Source organism: Argopecten irradians, chromosome 4 (assembly GCF_041381155.1).
Source record: "Argopecten irradians isolate NY chromosome 4, Ai_NY, whole genome shotgun sequence".
Classification (NCBI taxonomy): domain Eukaryota; kingdom Metazoa; phylum Mollusca; class Bivalvia; order Pectinida; family Pectinidae; genus Argopecten; species Argopecten irradians.
The window spans coordinates 52,122,045-52,147,515 of NC_091137.1; the positions used below are offsets into that span (position 1 = coordinate 52,122,045).

General features: G+C 36.3%; 1 protein-coding gene and 1 long non-coding RNA gene across 2 annotated transcripts in view; one reads left to right on the forward strand and one right to left on the reverse strand.

Moving 5' to 3' along the window:
- Positions 1-25,471, reverse strand: part of LOC138321989 (neural proliferation differentiation and control protein 1-like) — a 93,819-nt gene that overhangs the window by 5,608 nt on the left and 62,740 nt on the right. The window contains exons 5-6 of the mRNA XM_069266053.1: positions 15,668-15,835; positions 1,088-1,187 (exon numbers count right to left, since the gene is read on the reverse strand). Coding sequence (XP_069122154.1) covers positions 1,088-1,187; positions 15,668-15,835 — 268 coding nt within the window. The remainder of the gene's footprint in view (positions 1-1,087; positions 1,188-15,667; positions 15,836-25,471) is intronic.
- LOC138321990 (uncharacterized) lies at positions 9,221-12,918 on the forward strand. The gene is made up of 5 exons (XR_011208371.1): positions 9,221-9,398; positions 10,303-10,394; positions 10,608-10,700; positions 11,350-12,241; positions 12,600-12,918. It is a non-coding gene; the product is annotated as an uncharacterized lncRNA (long non-coding RNA).

Genomic DNA, 25,471 nt, shown 5'->3' on the forward strand with positions numbered 1-25,471 from the left:
CATAGATACTATTTGCAATGGTGCCTGGGCAAGCAGGCACTGAAGGTGCCTGGGCAAGCGGGCACTGAAGAAGTGGCGCGAAATTGGAGGTGAATGTATTGTGACATCACTATTACACAAAGACGTCAAGATGGCGGTCAGGCTGTTGTGTGAGGGGATGGAAGCAAATGTTGCTTTTCTACAGAAGACAGCTCACTAGTTCTATATTTATCTACTTTTAATCTTAAGCTTCATGAAGCTGAATCCAGTTTTATAGAAACACAGATTTCTGCGACAATTCAATGTTGTACTTTTATTTAACAATGCGGTGTGGAAATGAAGATAGCGTTGCAAGGTGTGGCTTGACGTGCTTCTGTTACGATGACATAAAAACAGGTCTCATGTGAGGGTGATGTACTAAACCCATTATAGCGGCCTGGTTGTGAGGGCACTATTGCCGCTTAGTACATAACCTGATTTTTTCACACATTTTCATTGGTTCAGTCCCAAGGCACTATCTTCAGCCAAATACCATGCTACACCGGGACTATGGTTTCCCGCGGGACTATGGTTTGACGCGTTTTTTGTTACATACGTCACATTGACATAAGTGTTGTCTTGGGATGGCATACCTTGACAACACTATAAGACCATAGTGCCCTCATATATAAATAGCATTGTCTCGTGATGGCATAGTCCCTTGTCTCAGGCACTAGCTATCCCATCCCTCAACAGTACTATGAGGCATTAGTATATCACGTGACAGAATACTGGATTTTGATTGGCTACACATATGGGTACTATTTGCGATAGTGCCCGGGCAAGCGGGCACTATTGAAGTGGCGCGAATTTTAACGTAAATGTATTGTGACGTCACCATTACATGACGTCATTATAATGTTGCGCTTCCACCAAGACGTCAAGATGGCGGTCAGGCTGTTGTGTGCGAGGATGGAGGCAAACATTGCTTTTATACAGAAGACAGTTCACTCCTTCGGCTCGGGCACTATTCCATCCCTCGACAATACTATGAGGCAATAGTGCCCTCTCAACCAGGCCATAATAGATAAATAGTACCAGGCCATAACAGATAAATCTGTATACTTACTGGAGCCAGACCAGGACATTCATATACAGTGTAGTCGCCTTCTTCATTTTCCTCCTCCGATTCATCTTCTGATGCATCATGCTTCATCTCACCATTAGCTCTGTAAAAACAATGATTAAAAGTTTTAATTCTATCATATATACATTTATCACATAAGTGACCCGTTCAGCCATGTCATAAATATAGGAAGACACACAAGTTAGGACCAATAAACTGATCACCGATGTGAAAATGTACTCTTGGGTAACAAATCCACTCAATCACATTATGTAAACATACATTTAAGGTATGTTCTATAAATTCACCGGAAAAACAATACAATGTTTCTTTCTTTTGTTAAAACACATATAAATATGTGATCATCAATTACAGTGTAACCCCTTTAACTCCAACCCGGATTCCTTGAATACCCCCTATTCGTCGAACTGGTTGTTCGGTTACGACCGTATCCCTATACAAGTGGTCCAGAGGGCCTGTATCGCTCACCTGTTTTTTTTTTTTTTAGTAATTCTGTAATTTATTAATTAGTGATTCAAAAATCACAAAGACAAATTGATCCCACGATTTTTTAAATTTTGAATCCCAACCATATAATGATGCTACATGCTACAGCTACCATACGAATACCGCCGGTATGCTATCCAATACATAGTTTCAGAGAGGAAGTAATTTATATGAAAATAGTAGCCTAATTAACCTTTTTGGCCCCGCGTCTAAGGCCCCTGGAGGTCAGCTCTATCATTTTTAAAATTTTAAATCCTCACCCTATACGGATGCTACAATTGCATTATGAGTGCTAACCCATGCTTAGTTGCAGAGAAGATGTTAACATGGTAACAGCCAAATTGATCCCTTTTGACCCCACCCCCCTGTCCACGGGGGGTCAGCCCCATCATTTGTACAATTTTGAATCCCCACCCTACAAGCATTCTACCATTGCATTATGGGTACTATCCCATGCTCAGTTTCAGAGAAGAAGTCGTTTATATGGAAATAGCCAAACTGACCCCTTTTGGCCCCGCCCCTCAGGACCCTGTGGGGTCAGCCCCATCATTTGTACAATTTTCAGTCAGTAACCCATAAGGATGCTACCAGTCAAATTTTGTTGAATTCCGGCCAGCGGTTATGGAGAAGAAGTCGATTTTTGACGGACGACGGACGCTGCGGTATCCCATAAGCTCACCTTCGGTCCTTCGGACCAGGTGAGCTAATAATCTATGTAACAAAACCCTGGATAGCTCGAAACAGCTATTCGTCAAATACCCCTCATTCCTCGAACAGAAATGCATCCCCATTTCATCAAATTGATAGTATTTACCCATGTATTCATCGAACAGGTGTTAGGCCCTTGATAATTTTTTTACCTGTGTCACACCTGACTGAACCGACCGACATGGATAATTGCTCACGATCTTGTGTTTATACAGTTGGCGTGTCAAGCAGTTAGGTAATTAAGGGATTAACGGTGTCAGTATTACCTACCTACACGATCGCATGTCGTTGTTTGATGTAAACTTTATTTGAACATTTTAGAAAAGGCATTAAATTATCGATGTTTCTCTCGTACTAATCTTCACTGTAAATACAAAAACATGGAAGTTATTGATCCCTTTTAATAGAAAGTATGCATTGTGAAATGACAAAAGCGGCGAAAGAAATCGCTGACGTCTGTCTAACTATATAAGTTCATTTTATCTAATTTCTATGTTGATTTCATTCGACAGACTACACAATGTTATTTAGATGCCTATCGAAAGATGTAAATGATACCAAACGATATGCAAAGTACATTTTATCAGTGCTTTCCGTATCTTTTCCTGTATATTGTATTTTGTAACTATGTAACCTAACGCTTTTACAAAATAGACATCTATAGATATCGTTTCTTATGTCCATAATTATGCTGGTTAATAACTTTATTGTGAGTTATGTATTTTGTAAATGTTTTAAATGATTTGTAATAACTATTTGATAGAAAATGTATCCCTTGTTGACCAACATGGATTGTACATTGACCTAGATGGCGATCGCTTACTTTGCTGTGAATAACATTTGATTAAGGGCTTCTTCGTAAGCATTTTCAAACGCTCAATTTAAGTTATACATATTTTTTCAACTATCAATAAAACACTTGAATAAAGAAATCCAAATTCTGAAATAACAGGGTAATTAAAATGTCTTTGCTGTGCATTGTTTGTTATAGTTTGAGACTGGACATTTTGACTGTCGATCGTTGATGAGTCAAATACCCCGTATTCCTCGAACTATTGACCTGGTCCCCTGCTGTTCGAGTTATAGGGGTTTTACTGTACTTCCATTGAAGACCAATATTTCAAAAGGCTATCTAGATATCGTTCAGATAAAAGTTGTGTGCCAATTATAGAACACTGGAAAACGCCAAATTAAAACACTCCAAAACTCTATTTTGATATAAAAACGCCAAAATTTCCAGATGCTGAAATATTCCAATTTACAGTATGCTACATTAAAGCTACCATTCATATATATCCTCTATATCCCTGTTTCATCTTGCAATCTGCCCAGGGCAGAAGTTTTCATCTCTAAAGTACTGGGTGTTACATACACCACACAGATTTTAACAGGCCGATAACATTGTGTTTCTGTTTAACATTAGAACTACTTAATTTCAACACTTAAAATTCCTGACCCTTCGGATTGAATGACCTAAATAAACCTCAGGTGTACAATCTCCCACTCAACATCATAGGGATGCTACTAGGCAAATATGGGTGACATCTATTGTCTGGATATATACAGAGACGTTATATATAGTCATATACCGACCACTTTTGGCACCGTCACTCAGGCCCTATGGGGATTGAACCAACAATATGTACAATTTTGTATTTCCACCTTAGAGACACGCTACCAGTCAAATATGAATATCATGTATACCTGGTACTTAGTTTTACACCAGAATATATTGAATATAGTCAAATGGGCCAGCTCAGGGGTTGCGCAGCCCAATACTCACCCCATAGCGATGCTACGGAGTGCTAACTAATAGTCAGAGAAGCCTTCAGACGAGGTAAGCTAAGAATGAAAATAGCCTTCAGACGTGTAAGTTAACAATGGAAATAGCCTTCAGACAGGTAAGCTAACAATGGAAATAGTCATCAGATTATTTAAGCTAACAATGAAAATAGCCTTAAGACGAGTAAGCTAACAATGGAATAAGCCTTAAGACAAGTAAGCTAACAATGGAAATAGCCTTCAAACAAGGTAAGCTAACAATGAAAATAGCCTTCAGACGAGGTAAGCTAACAATGAAAATAGCCTTCAGACGAGGTAAGCTAACAATGAAAATAGCCTTCAGACTGGTAAGTTAACAATGAAATAGCCTTCAGACCCGGTAAGCTAACAATGAAAATAGCCCTCAAACGAGGTAAGCTAACAATGGAAACAGCCTTCAAACGAGGTAAGCTAACAATGGAAATAGCCTTCAGACTGGTAAGTTAACAATGAAAATAGCCTTCAAACGAGGTAAGCTAATAATGAAAATAGTCTTCAGATTATTTAAGCTAACAATGGAAATAGCCTTCAGACCAGGTAAGCTAACAATGAAAATAGCCTTCAGACAAGGTAAGTTAATGATGGAAATAGCCTTCAGATTACTTAAGCTAACAATGGAAATAGCCTTCAGACGAGGTAAGCTAACAATGAAAATAGCCTTCAGACGAGGTAAGCTAACAATGGAAAAAGCCTTCAGACGAGGTACGCTAACAATGAAAATAGCCTTCAGACGAGGTAAGCCAACAATGAAAAAAGCCTTCAGACCAGGTAAGCTAACAATGAAAATAGCCTTCAGACGAGGCAAGCTAAGAATGAAAATAGCCTTCAGACCAGGTAAGCTAACAATGAAAATAGCCTTCAGACCAGGTAAGCTAATAATGGAAATAGCCTTCAGACCCGGTAAGCTAACAATGAAAATAGCCTTCAGACGTGGTAAGATAACAATGGAAATAGCCTTCAAACGAGGTAAGCTAACAATGGAAATAGTCTTCATACCAGGTAAGCTAACAATGAAAATAGTCTTCAGATTATTTAAGCTAACAATGAAAATAGCCTTTAGACAAGGTAAGTTAACGATGAAAATAGCCTTCAGACCAGGTAAGCTAACAATGGAAATAGCCTTCAGACGAGGTAAGCTAACAATGAAAATAGCCTTCAGAAGAGGTAAGCCAACAATGGAAATAGCCTTCAGACGAGGTAAGCTAACAATGGAAATAGCCTTCAGACCAGGTAAGCTAACAATGAAAATAGCCTTCAGATGAGGTAAGCTAACAATGGAAATAGCCTTCAGACGAGGTAAGTTAGCGATGGAAATAGCCTTCAGACGAGGTAAGCTAACAATGAAAATAGCCTTCAGACGAGGTAAGATAACAATGAAAATAGCCTTCAGACGAGGTAAGCTAACAATGAAAATAGCCTTCAGACGAGGTAAGCCAACAATGAAAATAGCCTTCAGACGAGGTAAGCTAACAATGGAAATAGTCTTCAGACCAGGTAAGCTAACAATGGAAATAGCCTTCAGACGAGGTAAGTTAACAATGGAAATAGCCTTTAGACAAGGTAAGTTAACAATGAAAATAGCCTTCAGACCAGGTAAGCTAACAATGAAAATAGTCTTCAGATTATTTAAGCTAACAATGAAAATAGCCTTTAGACAAGGTAAGTTAACAATGGAAATAGCCTTCAGACCAGGTAAGCTAACAATGGAAATAGCCTTCAGACCCAGTAAGCTAACAATGAAAATAGCCTTCAGACGAGGTAAGCCAACAATGGAAATAGCCTTCAGACGAGGTAAGCTAACAATGGAAATAGCCTTCAGACCAGGTAAGCTAACAATGAAAATAGCCTTCAGACGAGGTAAGCTAACAATGGAAATAGCCTTCAGCCGAGGTAAGTTAGCGATGGAAATAGCTTTCAGACGAGGTAAGCTAACAATGGAAATAGCCTTCAGAAGAGGTAAGTTAGCGATGGAAATAGCCTTCAGATGAGGTAAGCTAACAATGAAAATAGCCTTCAGAAGAGGTAAGCTAACAATGGAAATAGCCTTCAGACGAGGTAAGTTAACAATGAAAATAGCCTTAAGACCAGGTAAGCCAACAATGAAAATAGCCTTCAGACGAGGTAAGCCAACGATGGAAATAGCCTTCAGACGAGGTAAGCCAACAATGAAAATAGCCTTCAGACGAGGTAAGTTAACAATGAAAATAGCCTTCAGACGAGGTAAGCTAACAATGAAAATAGCCTTCAGACGAGGTAAGCTAACAATGGAAATAGCCTTTAGACGAGGTAAGTTAACAATGGAAATAGCCTTCAGACGAGGTAAGTTAGCGATGGAAATAGACTTCAGACGAGGTAAGCTAACAATGGAAATAGCCTTCAGACGAGGTAAGTTAACAATGGAAATAGCCTTCAGATGAGGTAAGCTAACAATGAAAATAGCCTTCAAACGAGGTAAGCTAATAATGGAAATAGACTTCAGATGAGGTAAGCTAACAATAAAAATAGCCTTCAGACGAGGTAAGCTAACAATGGAAATAGCCTTCAGACGAGGTAAGCCAACAATGGAAATAGCCTTCAGACGAGGTAAGCCAACAATGAAAATAGCCTTCAGACGAGGTAAGTTAACAATGAAAATAGCCTTCAGACGAGGTAAGTTAACAATGAAAATAGACTTCAGACGAGGTAAGCTAACAATGAAAATAGCCTTCAAACGAGGTAAGTTAACAATGGAAATAGACTTCAGACGAGGTAAGCTAAGAATGGAAATAGACTTCAGATGAGGTAAGTTAGCGATGGAAATAGCCTTCAGACGAGGTAAGCCAACAATGGAAATAGCCTTCAGACGAGGTAAGCCAACAATGAAAATAGCCTTCAGACGAGGTAAGCTAACAATGGAAATAGACTTCAGATGAGGTAAGTTAGCGATGGAAATAGCCTTCAGACGAGGTAAGCCAACAATGGAAATAGCCTTCAGACGAGGTAAGCCAACAATGAAAATAGCCTTCAGACGAGGTAAGCCAACAATGAAAATAGCCTTCAGACGAGGTAAGTTAACAATGAAAATAGCCTTCAGACGAGGTAAGCTAACAATGGAAATAGCCTTCAGACGAGGTAGTTAGCGATGGAAATAGACTTCAGACGAGGTAAGTTAGCGATGGAAATATCCTTCAGATGAGGTAAGACAACAATGAAAATAGCCTTCAGACGAGGTAAGCTAACAATGGAAATAGCCTTCAGATGAGGTAAATTAGCGATGGAAATAGCCTTCAGATGAGGTAAGCTAACAATGGAAATAGTCTTCAACCGAGGTAAGTTGACAATGAAAGCTTGGTTAAATAGATAGGTAATCACTAAAACCTTGCTAGAATCAATACATTGATATTCTCTAAGGTCTAGATGTTGGGCAATTGGAAGTGACCTAGAAGTTCGACTAATGGTAGGGTGTAGTGAACAGTGCTTGTTTTCTCTGTGACCTAGAAGTTAAGTCATACAGAGTCCAAGGGACCAGATATTCACAAAGGTATACAGTCTATTTTATTTGTAGAAAAGCTGAACTAGCAGTACCCAGGGGAAAAATAGGTACTTTGAGGTATACCTAAAGTGTACCTAAAGGCTACCTAAAAAGTACCTATCAGAATAGGCACGTTTTAGGTATACCTAAAAGATACCTATGGTTTTTGAGATATACCTAAAATGTACCCGATTTGGACTTTGAAATTCTCAAAGTACCTAAAACATACCCAATTTGGACTCTGAAATTCTCAAAGTACCTAAAATGTGCCTATGGTGGACTTTGAATATTTTAGAAATACCTATAATGTACCTAGTTTCAACTTAGTTTTTTTTTTAGACTACCTAAAATGTGCCTCATATTGACTTCATTTCTGAATGTTACAAAGTGCCTAAAATGTACCTATTTTTGACTTAGGATTTTTCCATGCCAGGTCCAAGTATCTGAAATATGTTAGGATGGAGTAATATGTAACTATGATAAATTGATTGATGTAAATATTAAGACTTGAATATATTCTACATTCTCAAATGTACTTCTTTCCTGTGTTTTCTGTGCATTAAATTACATGTAGTCTTGCAATTGGATGTGTCAAATTTCCTCAGAAATTTTCGTTTAATTAACTTCAAATATATAATCATTATTTATAAACAATAATACTATAAACTCATTATTTTTCCTTTTCAACATTTGTATAATCTTCTGTTCATCATTTAATCACAGTTATTTGAAAATTATAAGAAACAAATATGCTTGGTTTATGACGGTAATCAAAATCACAGGGCATTTCTAAACATGTAAATTTTCACACCTGCATTGGCATTAACTTAAATCTTCCCAAACATGGCCAATTTTAAAATTGTTTCACATCTTACAGGATGTAATAAAACCATGTTTAGAATATTATGAAATAATTTTGATGACTTTCAGAACAGATTTACGTCAAAATACCTGTAATATTGGTGTGTTGAAATCCAGATTGAGATCGATGTACATGCAAAATAAATCCTTTAAATTTACATACAATTAAACAACTATCCATACATTCCATTAAAAGGGGTCTGGGGCCCATTATCCAGCTTGAATTAAACAAACACTCAACTTTATAGGTATGGAAATTATCGTTCAAATTAGTGATAAACACACGTGTAGTGAACATGTTCTCCAAGCTGCATGCCGTAAACCGATATGTATACAGTAAACAATTTTGTCGTAAATAGCTAGTCAGACTGATACTTGTGAGTAAATATTCTTTCCAATACAATAATACCAGGAATACTTTATTTATTTACTTTCATCAATCGTCAACATCAAAATTGGTCGAAATATTTGTGCTGAAAGCTTCACTGACTGACTGAGGCATAGTCTGCATGCCGGAAACCAACAGTAAACACCGTTGTAGTAAATACGCTGTCGCTGATTAAATCATCTTTATACTAGAATAACACCAGAAACGCTTCAGTTATACAATTAAATCAATTAACAACTTCACCAATTGAAATATTTGCCGAAAGTCTCACGGAGACAACGATTTTTTTATGATGTACAGGGGAATCCCGGCCGGGGAATCCCCTTTGTTAATCACGTGACTTTTCGCGGGAAAATAGAGGAAGGATTTGAAAATGTAAACAACCCAGGCTCTCCTTTGCCGTGCCTACAGACAATGTTTTTGTCCTGTATACCACAGAAAATCAACTTGATGGGGGTTTATTTCATGCCTGATAGCTGATTCATCAATCACGGCAAGTTTAATATGTCAGAATTCAGGTACGTTTTCAATTTTCACCGTAGCTCAGATTACCGGTTACAAGCAGCAGGTTTTAAATTTTAAAAATATCACAGAACCAAAATTTCTTGTTTTGGTAAATAAATAAGTCGTATAACTACTGAAAGCATGGCTTAGATTATTAGTATACCAAGTATTTCATGAATTTTGGACATAATTTAGATGAGTTTGAACGATTTTGATTGTTTATTATTAGGCCCCCTATTATTATTTTTGAATTCACGGTTTGAGAAGAAAATATGTAGGCCTACTGTCTATTTGTTCTTTAGCTCAAAAAGTGTCTTTTATGGGTTTTGGTATGCAAGTTGTGATGTTTTGCACACCATATACTATTATTGAATTAAAAAATGTAACTTGTAATATTAATATATATCTGGACGTTGTCTTCATGCTGGCAACAGAAAAGTAGGTCTCATCAATAATCGTCACCGACATTGAAAAGAAAGAGAGTGCCCGGGTAATTTTCCTTAATATTCTGTTAAACAAAGCTGCAAAACTTTGATGATTGAAAGCTGTTACAAATATGCATGGAATATTTTGAAATACAAAGCATTTTATGGGTCCATGTTTGCATGTAATTGGCTGGATTTTGATTAATCAAAATTATAATTGAAATATAAATTTGTGAAATTTATTTTTAAATTTGATACATAGTCTTATATGAATAAAGAAATCAAGCTATAGAAAGAAGAAGATATATATTTATCTTCAATTTGTACATAAATATGAAATTAAAATTTATTTGTTTATATTTTGGAATTTTATATACAGTATATTTCATATTTATGGTTCTAATGATTCAGTATTTATCTTGGTGAAATTTACTTCTTGATGTATATATGATGCTTCCAATTAACTTGTAATGATTCATATAATTTTTTCCAGGAATATCAGAATGGGCCATGGCGAGGAAAGAAGAAAACAATCACAAGTTAGACCGATTATTGGAGATTTGCACCAATCAGACACTTTCATTGGTAAAAATACTCATAAATATGGAAATGAATTGTGAATTATCAATGTTTGTGTGCAAAAGCAACTAATCAATTCATTCACAAATCTAGATGAATTAAAATATTAATTGAAATGATGATAATTCTAATTGAGAAACCACTAACATATTACATCATTCTTATAATTATTATAATTGGTCGCTATCCTTCATTCATTTTTTTTTTTACTTTCATCAGGTAATACTGCTGTGTACATTGGAGTTAAAAAGTGGAGAAGACACTTCCCCCGGCATATACACTACAAAAGATGATTATATTAGGCGTGGTAATGTATGTAAGGATTTTATTAAAATAGATTAATTTCAGTTTCGCTATGACATATTCCCAGGGTGTAAAAGATTATAAGTGATCGTAACCCCTGGAAATCTAGGATGGGCCAAGTATTACTAGGCTCTTATACCTATACTTCAATTCACTGGAACTTCTTGGTTTATATCTGGTGGGTTATCATGACCTACATTGTGACCTTTGACATACATATACCACTAAGAATAGTCTAACATATTTACAGTAGGACTTTAGTTAATGGTGGAGATGTGGAATGGTAGTCTCATTGAAAGAAATTCTTGTTGACTGTTAAATCAAAATGTGTAAGCATTTGTTTCCCTAAGTTGAGTAAACAATTTTTAATGAGCTTATTATAATAAAGCGTTTGATTTGTTAATATTAGCGGAAATTTCAATATGTCTGCATCCAATGATGTAAAGTGGCCTTGCTTCATATTTTGTTAACTCTTGTTAACTCCTTCTGAATGTTTGCATATCTAGAATGCCGTTGTTTAGATGGTGTAAACCATTCATCAAATCTTTCAAAAACTGTTTCAGTGTTGAATTGCATTACTGATTACATATTTCGATAACTACTGGTGTTAAGATCTTTTGGATTCCTGCATGCTTTAATATTACCATTATTCTTTCAGTAAACTCCAACAAGAATCACCAGAACAACATTATCCTGTGCAAATCCGTCCACATTGTGAAGAGATATATTCATCAGTTGCAATCGACATGGAAACACTGTACCCTTTCCCTAAGATTACATCGCCACATCCAGTGTCTTATGATGCATTAATTGATGTGAAAATGCTAAAAGGACATGGATATAGTAAAGCTTTTGAAAATTACTGCATCGAACAGTGACTATTTATCTTGAATGATGTATTCAACTATCAATAATATTATGTTGATTATTTTTGTGACTTGCAATTGATCAGATTTGTTTTGTTTAAAAAGCAATTTTTAAAATTACAATAAACTTTTTAAATGTTTTCTATTTTCATATTTCTATATCATGTTTTTAATGAGTTGTGAGCTCATGTTAAAAAACATGGGACATGTTTTAGGTAGCTTTCGGGTACGTTTTAGGTAGCTTTCGGGTACATTTTAGGTAGCTTTCGGGTATGTTTTAGGTAGCTTTCGGGTATGTTTTAGGTAGCTTTCGGGTATGTTTTAGGTAGCTCTCGGGTACCTTTTAGGTAGCTTTCGGGTACATTTTAGGTAGCTTTCGGGTATGTTTTAGGTAGCTTTCGGGTACATTTTAGGTAGCTTTCGGGTATGTTTTAGGTAGCTCTCGGGTACCTTTTAGGTAGCTTTCGGGTATGTTTTAGGTAGCTTTCGGGTACATTTTAGGTAGCTTTCGGGTATGTTTTAGGTAGCTTTCGGGTATGTTTTAGGTAGCTCTCGGGTACCTTTTAGGTAGCTTTCGGGTATGTTTTAGGTAGCTTTCGGGTATGTTTTAGGTAGCTCTCGGGTACATTTTAGGTAGCTTTCGGGTATGTTTTAGGTACTTTGTATGTTTCGGGTATCTTTTAGGTATATTTCTCTGGGTATGTTTTAGGTATATTTCTCTGGGTATGTTTTAGGTACTTTGTATGTTTCGGGTATCTTTTAGGTATATTTCTCTGGGTATGTTTTAGGTATATTTCTCTGGGTATGTTTTAGGTATATTTCTCTGGGTATGTTTAAGGTATATTTCTCTGGGTATGTTTTAGGTATATTTCTCTGGGTATGTTTTAGGTATATTTCTCTGGGTATGTTTTAGGTATATTTCTCTGGGTATGTTTTAGGTATATTTCTCTGGGTATGTTTTAGGTACTTTGTATGTTTCGGGTATCTTTTAGGTATATTTCTCTGGGTATGTTTTAGGTATATTTCTCTGGGTATGTTTTAGGTATATTTCTCTGGGTATGTTTTAGGTAGCTTTCGGGTATGTTTTAGGCAGCTTTAGGGTATGTTTTAGGTAGCTCTCGGGTACATTTTAGGTAGCTTTCGGGTATGTTTTAGGTACTTTGTATGTTTCGGGTATCTTTTAGGTAGTTCTCTGGGTATATCATAGGCAGCTTTCGGGTACTTTTTAGGCACATCATGCCACTAGGCACATATTAGGTATACCTAAACTGTGCCTAAAACATACCTAAAATGTACCTATATTGACTATATAAAACCCCTCATCATTCTCCCTCTTTTTCTTACTTACCAAAAAAGTACCTAAGGTATACCTTAGGTACACCTAAGAAAGTACCTAAAAGGTACCTATTTTTCCCCTGGGTACCTAAGTAATTAGTTACATTGTCTTCCACATGGGAAATTTACTACTGAACTTATAATTACTGGGAGTCAAATCTCGTTCATTGGGAGATTATACTGGTATACATGCAGACATGTTAACCTTTGGTGAGCAAAAAGAGGTAGATTTTTGACTCAAAAGCGGTAGCATTACACACGGCATTTTTCGCGACGCGTCAGAGATATCAATATCAATAATATGCAAAATAATTACAAAAACATATTTTGTTAACAAATTATGATTTAACTTTAATTATCACCATAGGCCATGCATTGGTGGCTCATTTTGTATTTCTTAAATGTTAATTAAGGCTTATATTAAATTTAGAAGATGAAAAATGCCAAAAAATACCTTGTATAATTTTATTTCAATGCTATTTATCACCTTTTTTAATTATACATTTTGTGTATTTGTTTTGTTTTTTCTTCACTTTTTTCTTTTTTTTTTTTTTTTTGTAATACATACTGGACTCATTTTCTTTTGATTTATGGAAGAAAAAATACAAATATTTGTTTCTAAAATTTACACCAATATTCTAGAGAAATAATCACCCTGAAAAAAAAAAAATTTTTTTTTAGTGATATCCTGAAAAAATATACCAAAATCCGGCTCCTTTATTAGAATCACCTCATTCCAAAATGGCGGCCATTACGATTGCAAAGTTTATGATTTTCAGCAGACACTGTATGCCTATTTCACATTAAAAACGTGAGTAAATCATTTCAATTATAAGTAGTGTTTGTTTTTGAAATGATGCTGACTAGTTTTAAGCACAAAATTTATTGAAAGGCCAGATGATTGTTTCCTTACGGTAGGCCTACGTAATACTCATCGTTACACTCAGACACGTGAAATAGGCTAAGCAAGTGACACCACCAAGCCAAGGTGGAACTAGCCCCAGGCTGCTAATTAGCACCAGTGGGTGTTGGACAGGGAGTGTTCACACCTCCTTTGTTTACTTAATTATGAAGCCAGTCCCCCTACTCAGTCTGGTATGCAATTTGAAGCCACCATGGCAGCCCCAACCGACTATGAAAAATTCAGAAATCGGAAGAAAAAAAATGAAGACGATGTTTTTGCAGAAATCGGAATATTTGGATATTAAAGCGGTAGGCGGAATATCAGTCTCAAAAGCGGTAGACTTCCGCCAGAATCGGTAGGGTTAACATGTCTGATACATGTATATACAAGAGGGCCTGTATCTGTTCACTGTACCAGATAATTATTGGAGGGGTGGGTAATTCAACTCTGAAAACTTTTGAAAAGCAAAAGGTACAACTCTTGACTTCTGTGTGAACCCAAAAGTTAACAGGGATGTGTTGAGAAAAGATGTGTGGTTACAGTATAAAGTAATTGATAACAAGCTAGCATTAATTGAGCAAATATCTGTCTGAAACAAGAACACAGTTGATGCAGACTATTGAGCATGATTACGATTTTACTACATTTCTCCTGATTTATTTCCGGATGTAATACTCCTAACAATCGGGATGCATAAATACAAATATTGTAGGGGTAATTAGTACACATTCACACAATTTTTAGGGGTAATTGACATAATTGAATGGGTATTTTACCCATGTACGCGTCTTAACTGGAGCACTGGTCACCTGGTTTGTAATGCCAAGTAATGTTCTCAATACGGGTTCATTGTTGTTTCTTTTCTGAAGAAATATAAAGATTTACCGGTACTTGTAATTTCCCTATTGGGCCCTACTCTTTCTGCTCCAAGGGGTCAGAGCCAGAATTATAGAAACTCTGTTTTCCTTCTCCAAAGGATGTTTATGGCCAAATATGGTTACAATTCATGCAGAAATCTTAAACTAGTAGTGATTTAAAAGAAATGTTGATGGACGGACGGACGACAGATGCCATGCCATGGCATAAGCTTAGCCATTTTGACCCATGTGACCTTGAATGAAGGTCAAGGTTATTCCTTTGAACAAATTTGGTAGCCCTTTATCCCAGCATATAACAGGCCCAATATCAGGTATCTAGGCCTCTTAGTTATTCACAGGAAGTCTTTTTTAAGATTTTAGCCATTTTGACCCTTAATTGTGACCTTGAAAAAAGGTCAAGGTCATTTGTTTGAACAAACTTGGTAGTGTAGAACTTTATCACAACATGTCACAAGCCCACAGGCCCAATATCAAGTCTTTAGGACTCTTGGTTATTCACAAGAAATCAATTAAAGATTTAAGCCTTTTTGACCCCTGTGACCTTGAATGACCAAGCTCATTCATTAGAACAAAATTAGTAGCCCTTCATCCCAGCATGCTATGTCTAAAAAGAAAGTTTAAGCAACTATTAATGTAAATTAACTCTGACCAGCATTGTTTTAAACATTTAAAGCAGTTAATTATTTTTTTGATCAGCTTAAATGTCTCAAATGCGCTTCGTATATAATATAGGTGCACCTAACAACCTATGCTAGTGATGCTCAACTATTGATGACATGAAAGTAAAAGTTCTTTTTATTACTATTCATTTTTAGTGATACTTACTTTAGAAAATGTACATATTTACACACATATTTGTTTTTAGTGATACTTATTTTAGAAAATGTACATATTTACACACATATTATTTAACTTGGTTTTGCCTTCCTCAACTATCCTTGATACAATAAAATGAGCCTGGTCTATAGTCCACAACAAATCTATAATACTTACTTCTCCATGGCGATCATCTGCTGTTTCTGATGCTGGTAGTGGTACATCTGAGCACTCTGAGCCAGTTTACGGTCCCCGGGGGGTGGGGCCATCCTCTCCTTGGTCGGACCAGTTACTCCATATGCTGGATACTCAACCTCACTGGCCGCCTTCACATTCTTGTGGAGTCTGCAAGTTTACAAACATTATATATTACTGTCAATGTAGGCATAAAACATAAAAGACATCTCATGTACTGTTCCAAAGATAGCTTCATTCTTTGAACGATGTTATGATTAAAATTGGTGATTTTGAATTATTGTTTTCATTTACAAGAATTATTGGCTTAAATTTTATCATAAAAGCATTCTTATGTTGCTTCAAATACAAAATTTGCTGCACAGTATTGGCAGCGCAGGGGTCCGGTTTCCAAGAAATTGACGATTGGTGAAAATGCCAAACATAATCAAACCTTTTAAAAGTCAATTTTATTGATTGTAGAATCTAACTGAATGTTGCATTTCTGTGTGGTAATTACTTGCAACTGACATTGCAATATCTATTAACTAAACTTGGTGTGAAGCCCAACCCCTGTGTCTAATGTTATGTGATGCAGTCAAATAACATACCAGGTAATGCTTTTGGAGCTCAATGAAATGTGTTAAATGTGGGATTTAGTCGCAGATCACTGGGTGACTTCTGTGTTATAATTATTCTTGAAATGTGATAACTTCATTGTTAGCTGGAGTTTGGGGATTAAATTCCCAGTTGTAGTGGGTTTTGACACCCACAGAATCGCTTCGTTGATACGTACTGGACGTTACGTTATAGACCTAGGGCTATCGTGTCAATGAACTCAGTCTGTTGATAATATGAGCACGTTTTCATGGAATCTATCGTTTCTTCATGTATGTCACAGTATATATTGTTCTGTTCACTTCCAATTATGTCTACTTGTATGTGTGGTGAACTGCGTTGGACCAGTATGTTCAGTTATTTTCCAAGAGCTTGAGCCTAATAAGTCATCAAAGTATGCATATTCTTCTAAATTACCTGGATAAATTAACTTTATAATACTATAATATCACTGATGAAGGATCTAAAACTATAATATCACTGATGAAGGATCTAAAACTATAATATTACTGATGAAGGATCTAAAACTATAATATCACTGTGATGAAGGATCTAAAACTATAATATCACTGATGAAGGATCTAAAACTATAATATCACTGATGAAGGATCTAAAACTATAATATCACTGATGAAGGATCTAAAACTATAATATCACTGATGAAAGATCTAAAACTATAATATCACTGATGAAGGATCTAAAACTATAATATCACTGATGAAGGATATAAAACTTTATTATTTTTCTGGATTTTTTGTCACTTCTCATTGGCCAAAAACACGCCACGTGATCACCGATAAAAAACTATATTGCACAATTTTCCGGAAGTAGTTTATAGAAAAAGTATATTGCAAGGTTATTTTTAGATAACGTTATCATCTACGTTACCAAAACGCTTCGTGTTTCTGGCACCCTGGCACTTTGAAACAAATGCTTTGTTGACCTGAGTTTGAAGCGTAACCACAAAATGTGACAGACGACGTTGATTGTTTCGGTTTCTAACAGAGATGATGATGACTTCCAGCTGATGACTACAGTTTAAGCTTTTAAATTTTCAACATAAACACGGTAGGAGAGTAGGAAATAATCGAATAACATTCATTAAGCGTCTGGAACCATTGAATAGTGAATACATGTACGTTTGATGTTTATTTTTAAAATTCCATCTAGGCTAGTTACAACATTAGGCCTAGGCTAATCCTACTGTATGTATACGAGTTTTTATTTTACGGAATGGAATACCAAGCATAAGAGAATGTATCTTAATGTCAATCTGAATCTGTTAATATATGTTTGACGTCGAAGTGGACGTTCATTTCAACAGAGAACAAACTATACATTTAATTGACTGTGTCCTAAGACATGGAGCTACATGTATGCAATTTACAAACGCGCATGCACCGGGTGCATGTAATAAAAGCGTGAAGTGCATCAATTGATACTGTTTTCATATGTTGTTTTTAAATTATACTTGTTACAAAATCATAAGATTGTAACTGTCATCACGGTTACAAAATCATAAGATTGTAACTGTCATCACGAAGCAGAATTTACAATGCGATGCTTATTTAGTTTCACACTCATTTCGAAATGTAACAAGAGATCCCAGAGGGATCTTGGCGCCCACCAAAGAATGATCAATGTCTGACAATGGAAAGAGGGATCTTTTCCCTGCTTTTCAAACTTTTTCAAACACACTACATATAAAATTTGAGACAGATCGCTATAGTACTTTCTAAGAAATAGTGGTAACAAACTTCAACAATGAAATCTAAGATGGCGGCCGGTTGCCTATCTTGTTTACCGATCAGTCCCGAAAGGCATTACGCATCAGTCCTATGCACAACTAGGGTACAAGGGGAACCTATGCATGGAATTTGAGAAAGATCCCTTCAGTACTTTCTGAGAAATAGCGATAACAAACTTTAACTATCAAAATCCAAGATGGCCGTCAGTCGGCCATCTTGTTTACCGATCAGTCCGTAATCCAATATGCACAACTAGGATCCTAGGGGAACCTGTATATGAAAATTGAGAAAGATCCCTTCAGCACTTTTTGAGAAATAGCGGTAACAAACTTTAACTATCAAAATCCAAGATGGCCACCTGTCGGCCATCTTGTTCATCAATCGGTCCCAAAATGCAATATGCACAACTAGGGCCCTAGGAAAACCTATATATGAAATTTGGAAAAGATCCCTTCGGTACTTTTTGAGAAATAGCGGTAACAAACTTTAACTATCAAAATCCAAGATGGCTGCTTGTCGGCCATCTTGTTCATCAATCGGTCCCAAAATGCAATATGCACAACTAGGGCCCTAGGAAAACCTATATATGAAATTTGAGAAAGATCCATTCGGTACTTTTTGAGAAATAGCGGTAACAAACTTTAACTATCAAAATCCAAGATGGCTGCTTGTCGGCCATCTTGTTCACCGATCGGTCCCAAAATGCAATATGCACAACTAGGGTGCTAGGGGAACCTGAATATGAAATTTGAGAAAGATCCATTCAGCACTTTTTGAGAAATAGCGGTAACAAACTTTAACTATCAAAATCCAAGATGGCCACCTGTCGGCCATCTTGTTTACCGATCGATCCCAAAATGCAATATGCACAACTAGGGTCCTAGGGGAACCTTTATATGAAATTTGAGAAAGATCCCTTCAGTTCTTTTTGAGAAATAGCGGTAACAAACTTTAATTATCGAAATCCAAGAAGGCCGCCTGTTGGCCATCTTGTTCACCAATCGGTCCCAAAATGCAATATGCACAACAAGGGTCCTAGGGGATCATGTATATGAAATTTGAGAAAGATCCCTTCAGCACTTTTTGAGTAACGTATATAGCGGCGGTAACAAACTTTAACTATCAAAATCCAAGATGGCCGCCTGTCGGCCATCTTGTTCACCGATCGGTCCCAAAATGCAATATGCACAACTAGGGCCCTAGGGGAACCTGTATATGAAATTTGAGAAAGATCCCTTCAGTACTTTTTGAGAAATAGCGGTAACAAACTTTAACCATCAAAATCCAAGATGGCCGCCTGTCGGCCATCTTGTTCATCAATCGGTCCCAAAATGCAATATGCACAACTAGGGTCTTAGGGGAACCTACATATGAAATTTGAAAAAGATCCCTTTAGCGCTTTCTGAGAAATAGCGGTTATAAGAATTGTTAACGGACGGACGGACGGACGGACGGACGGAAGGACGACGGACGAAGGCGATTTGAATAGCCCACCATCTGATGATGGTGGGCTAAAAATCCAGAAAAATAATAAAACAATTATAGCATTTTGATTTCGGTCAATACATGGTTATATCGACCACAGAAAAAATATCGACCTCGGACTACGTCCTCGGTCAATATTTTTTCTTTGGTCGATATAACCATGCATCGACCTCATCAAAATGCTATATTTGTATAATAATATCACTGATGAAGGATCTAAAACAATAATAATATTACTGATGAAGGATCTAAAACTATAATATCACTGATGAAGGATCTAAAACTATAATATCACTGATGAAGGATCTAAAACTATAATATCACTGATGAAAGATCTAAAACTATAATATCACTGATGAAGGATCTAAAACTATAATATTACTGATGAAAGATCTAAAACTATAATATCACCGATGAAGGATCTAAAACTATAATATTACTGATGAAGGATCTGAAACTATAATGTCACTGATGAAAGATCTAAAACTATAATATCACTGATGAAAGATCTAAAACTATAATATCACTGATGAAGGATCTAAAACTATAATATCACTGATGAAGGATATAAAACTTTATTATTTTTCTGGATTTTTTGTCACTTCTCATTGGCCAAAAACACGCCACGTGATCACCGATAAAAAACTATATTGCACGATTTTCCGGAAGTAGTTTATAGAAAAAGTATATTGCAAGGTTATTTTTAGATAACGTTATCATCTACGTTACCAAAACGCTGTTTCTGGCACCCTGGCACTTTGAAACAAATGCTTTGTTGACCTGAGTTTGAAGCGTAACCACAAAATGTGACAGACGACGTTGATTGTTTCGGTTTCTAACAGAGATGATGATGACTTCCAGCTGATGACTACAGTTTAAGCTTTTAAATTTTCAACATAAACACGGTAGGAGAGTAGGAAATAATCGAATAACATTCATTAAGCGTCTGGAACCATTGAATAGTGAGTACATGTACGTTTGATGTTTATTTTTAAAATTCCATCTAGGCTAGTTACAACATTAGGCCTAGGCTAATCCTACTGTATGTATACGAGTTTTTATTTTACGGAATGGAATACCAAGCATAAGAGAATGTATCTTAATGTCAATCTGAATCTGTTAATATATGTTTGACGTCGAAGTGGACGTTCATTTCAACAGAGAACAAACTATACATTTAATTGACTGTGTCCTAAGACATGGAGCTACATGTATGCAATTTACAAACGCGCATGCACCGGGTGCATGTAATAAAAGCGTGAAGTGCATCAATTGATACTGTTTTCATATGTTGTTTTTAAATTATACTTGTTACAAAATCATAAGATTGTAACTGTCATCACGGTTACAAAATCATAAGATTGTAACTGTCATCACGAAGCAGAATTTACAATGCGATGCTTATTTAGTTTCACACTCATTTCGAAATGTAACAAGAGATCCCAGAGGGATCTTGGCGCCCACCAAAGCATGATCAATGTCTGACAATGGAAAGAGGGATCTTTTCCCTGCTTTTCAAACTTTTTCAAACACACTACATATAAAATTTGAGACAGATCGCTACAGTACTTTCTAAGAAATAGTGGTAACAAACTTCAACAATGAAATCTAAGATGGCGGCCGGTTGCCTATCTTGTTTACCGATCAGTCCCGAAAGGCATTACGCATCAGTCATATGCACAACTAGGGTACAAGGGGAACCTATGCATGGAATTTGAGAAAGATCCCTTCAGTACTTTCTGAGAAATAGCGATAACAAACTTTAACTATCAAAATCCAAGATGGCCGTCAGTCGGCCATCTTGTTTACCGATCAGTCCGTAATCCAATATGCACAACTAGGATCCTAGGGGAACCTGTATATGAAAATTGAGAAAGATCCCTTCAGCACTTTTTGAGAAATAGCGGTAACAAACTTTAACTATCAAAATCCAAGATGGCCACCTGTCGGCCATCTTGTTCATCAATCGGTCCCAAAATGCAATATGCACAACTAGGGCCCTAGGAAAACCTAGATATGAAATTTGAGAAAGATCCCTTCGGTACTTTTTGAGAAATAGCGGTAACAAACTTTAACTATCAAAATCCAAGATGGCTGCTTGTCGGCCATCTTGTTCATCAATCGGTCCAAAAATGCAATATGCACAACTAGGGTGCTAGGGGAACCTGTATATGAAATTTGAGAAAGATCCATTCAGCACTTTTTGAGAAATAGCGGTAACAAACTTTAACTATCAAAATCCAAGATGGCCACCTGTCGGCCATCTTGTTTACCGATCGATCCCAAAATGCAATAAGCACAACTAGGGTCCTAGGGGAACCTTTATATGAAATTTGAGAAAGATCCCTTCAGTACTTTTTGAGAAATAGCGGTAACAAACTTTAATTATCGAAATCCAAGATGGCCGCCTGTCGGCCATCTTGTTCACCAATCGGTCCCAAAATGCAATATGCACAACAAAGGTCCTAGGGGATCATGTATATGAAATTTGAGAAAGATCCCTTCAGCACTTTTTGAGTAATAGCGGTAACAATCTTTAACTATCAAAATCCAAGACGGCCGCCTGTCGGCCATCTTGTTCACCGATCGGTCCCAAAATGCAATATGCACAACTAGGGCCCTAGGGGAACCTGTATATGAAATTTGAGAAAGATCCCTTCAGAACTTTTTGAGAAATAGTGGTAACAAACTTTAACCATCAAAATCCAAGATGGCCGCCTGTCGGCCATCTTGTTGACCGATCGGTCCCAAAATGCAATATGCACAACAAGGGTCTTAGGGGAACCTACATATGAAATTTGAAAAAGATCCCTTAAGCACTTTCTGAGAAATAGCGGTTATAAGAATTGTTAACGGACGGACGGACGGACGACGGACGAAAGGCGATTTGAATAGCCCACCATCTGATGATGGTGGGCTAAAAATCCAGAAAAATAATAAAACAATTATAGCATTTTGATTTCGGTCAATACATGGTTATATCGACCACAGAAAAAATATCGACCTCGGACTACGTCCTCGGTCAATATTTTTTCTTTGGTCGATATAACCATGTATCGACCTCATCAAAATGCTATATTTATATAATAATATCACTGATGAAGGATCTAAAGCAATAATAATATTACTGATGAAGGATCTAAAACTATAATATCACTGATGAAGGATCTAAAACTATAATATCACTGATGAAGGATCTAAAACTATAATATCACTGATGAAGGATCTAAAACTATAATATCACTGATGAAGGATCTAAAACTATAATATCACTGATGAAGGATCTAAAACTATAATATCACTGATGAAGGATCTAAAACTATAATATCACTGATGAAAGATCTAAAACTATAATATCACTGATGAAGGATCTAAAACTATAATATCACTGATGAAAGATCTAAAACTATAATATCACTGATGAAAGATCTAAAACTATAATATTATTGATGAAGGATCTAAAACTATAATATCACTGATGAAGGATCTAAAACTATAATATCACTGATGAAGGATCTAAAACTATAATATTACTGATGAAAGATCTAAAACTATAATATCACTGATGAAGGATCTAAAACTATAATATTACTGATGAAGGATCTGAAACTATAATGTCACTGATGAAAGATCTAAAACTATAATATCACTGATGAAAGATCTAAAACTATAATATCACTATGAAGGATCTAAAACTATAATATCACTGATGAAGGATCTAAAACTATAATATCACTGATGAAAGATCTGAAACTATAATGTCACTATCACTCAAGGATACATCAATGTAAATACCTGCTCTAATTGGAAATTAATTGCCATCATATATATATCACCACCAAAATATCAAAAAATATCCTGGGGCAATTCAAATTAGTTCTCTCATAGCAATAATAATCACTACCTATTTGACGATACATAGTAATTTAGCTTTAGATGAACCTTACGTACAGAGAACTTCTGAGTTCCTTTCATATATAACTGTAAAATGGCCATCAGATAAGACTAAACAGGTTATTTTACAGACAGAGATTTACCTGATTTCACCAACCACTAGACTATTTTGTACTCACACAAATATCCTGTTCATAATTCACTTTGCTGAACTTTTATTGATGAGTGTTGTCAAAGTCCCCAATACAAGAAAAACTTGGTAATAGACCTGAAGAAATCCTCAATGCTGATGGAAGTGATCATTTCTGGGACTTCCTATTTCAAAATATTACTAAGCCTTATGACAAGAATAATGGATGGATGTCCAGCCCCAAGCCTACAGGTATGACCAGCCCGAGACCAAATGATGTCCAGCCCCAGGTCATCAATCGACCTTTCTCATTAATCATGACATAGCTAGCACTGTAATGTAAATTATCTCAGTATAACTAGGATGTTTGATTTTGTTTACAATCCTATTAATAGCTTAGGATGTCTTACAGATAGCAAATTGACGGATCGCCAGCTGTCAATCAAACTGCATGTGACTTTGAATTTTGTATGCTACGATATTTGCTCCGACATTGAATACACATGCATAGCACGAGGCATTGCTACATTACACCTGGCGATCGGTCTACTGCTGTCCCAGCACTGGGACCTTAAACTCAAACAGCCATTACCTAAATAATTAGATTCTAGTGGAAATGTTTCTTTGTCCACGGCCACTCCTCCATAGGACGTTATACATTTATTGCCCTGGTGGTAGGGAGACATGATGATTTGTTTACCCAAGGTATGTTATATTTCCTGAGGGCGTTATGTCTCCCATCTACACAGAGAAAATATAAAGTTTTTTCTTGCGCCACAATACAAACGTTAATGCTAGAATTGAAGCTGCTTGTCCAAACACTGCTAACATTACAGTTATAGACCTATGGTATCATCCTACAGTTAGTTATAGACCTACGGTATCATCCTACTGTGTCATCATCAACATTACAGTTATAGACCTACGGTATCATCCTACTGTGTCATCATCAACATTACAGTTATAGACCTACGGTATCATCCTACTGTGTCATCATCAACATTACAGTTATAGACCTACGGACCTACGGTATCATCCTACTGTGTCATCATCAACATTACAGTTATAGACCTACGGTATCATCCTACTGTGTCATCATCAACATTACAGTTATAGACCTACGGTATCATCCTACTGTGTCATCATCAACATTACAGTTATAGACCTATGGTATCATCCTACTGTGTCATCATCAACATTACAGTTATAGACCTACGGTATCATCCTACTGTGTCATCATCAACATTACAGTTATAGACCTACGGTATCATCCTACTGTGTCATCATCAACATTACAGTTATAGACCTATGGTATCATCCTACTGTGTCATCATCAACATTACAGTTATAGACCTAGGTATCATCCTACTGTGTCATCATCAACATTACAGTATATAGACCTAGGTATCATCCTACTGTGTCATCATCAACATTACAGTTATAGACCTATGGTATCATCCTACTGTGTCATCATCAACATTACAGTTATAGACCTACGGTATCATCCTACTGTGTCATCATCAACATTACAGTTATAGACCTACGGTATCATCCTACTGTGTCATCATCAACATTACAGTTATAGACCTACGGTATCATCCTACTGTGTCATCATCAACATTACAGTTATAGACCTACACGGTATCCTACGGTATCATCCTACTGTGTCATCATCAACATTACAGTTATAGACCTACGGTATCATCCTACTGTGTCATCATCAACATTACAGTTATAGACCTACGGTATCATCCTACTGTGTCATCATCAACATTACAGTTATAGACCTACGGTATCATCCTACTGTGTCATCATCAACATTACAGTTATAGACCTACGGTATCATCCTACTGTGTCATCATCAACATTACAGTTATAGACCTACGGTATCATCCTACTGTGTCATCATCAACATTACAGTTATAGACCTAC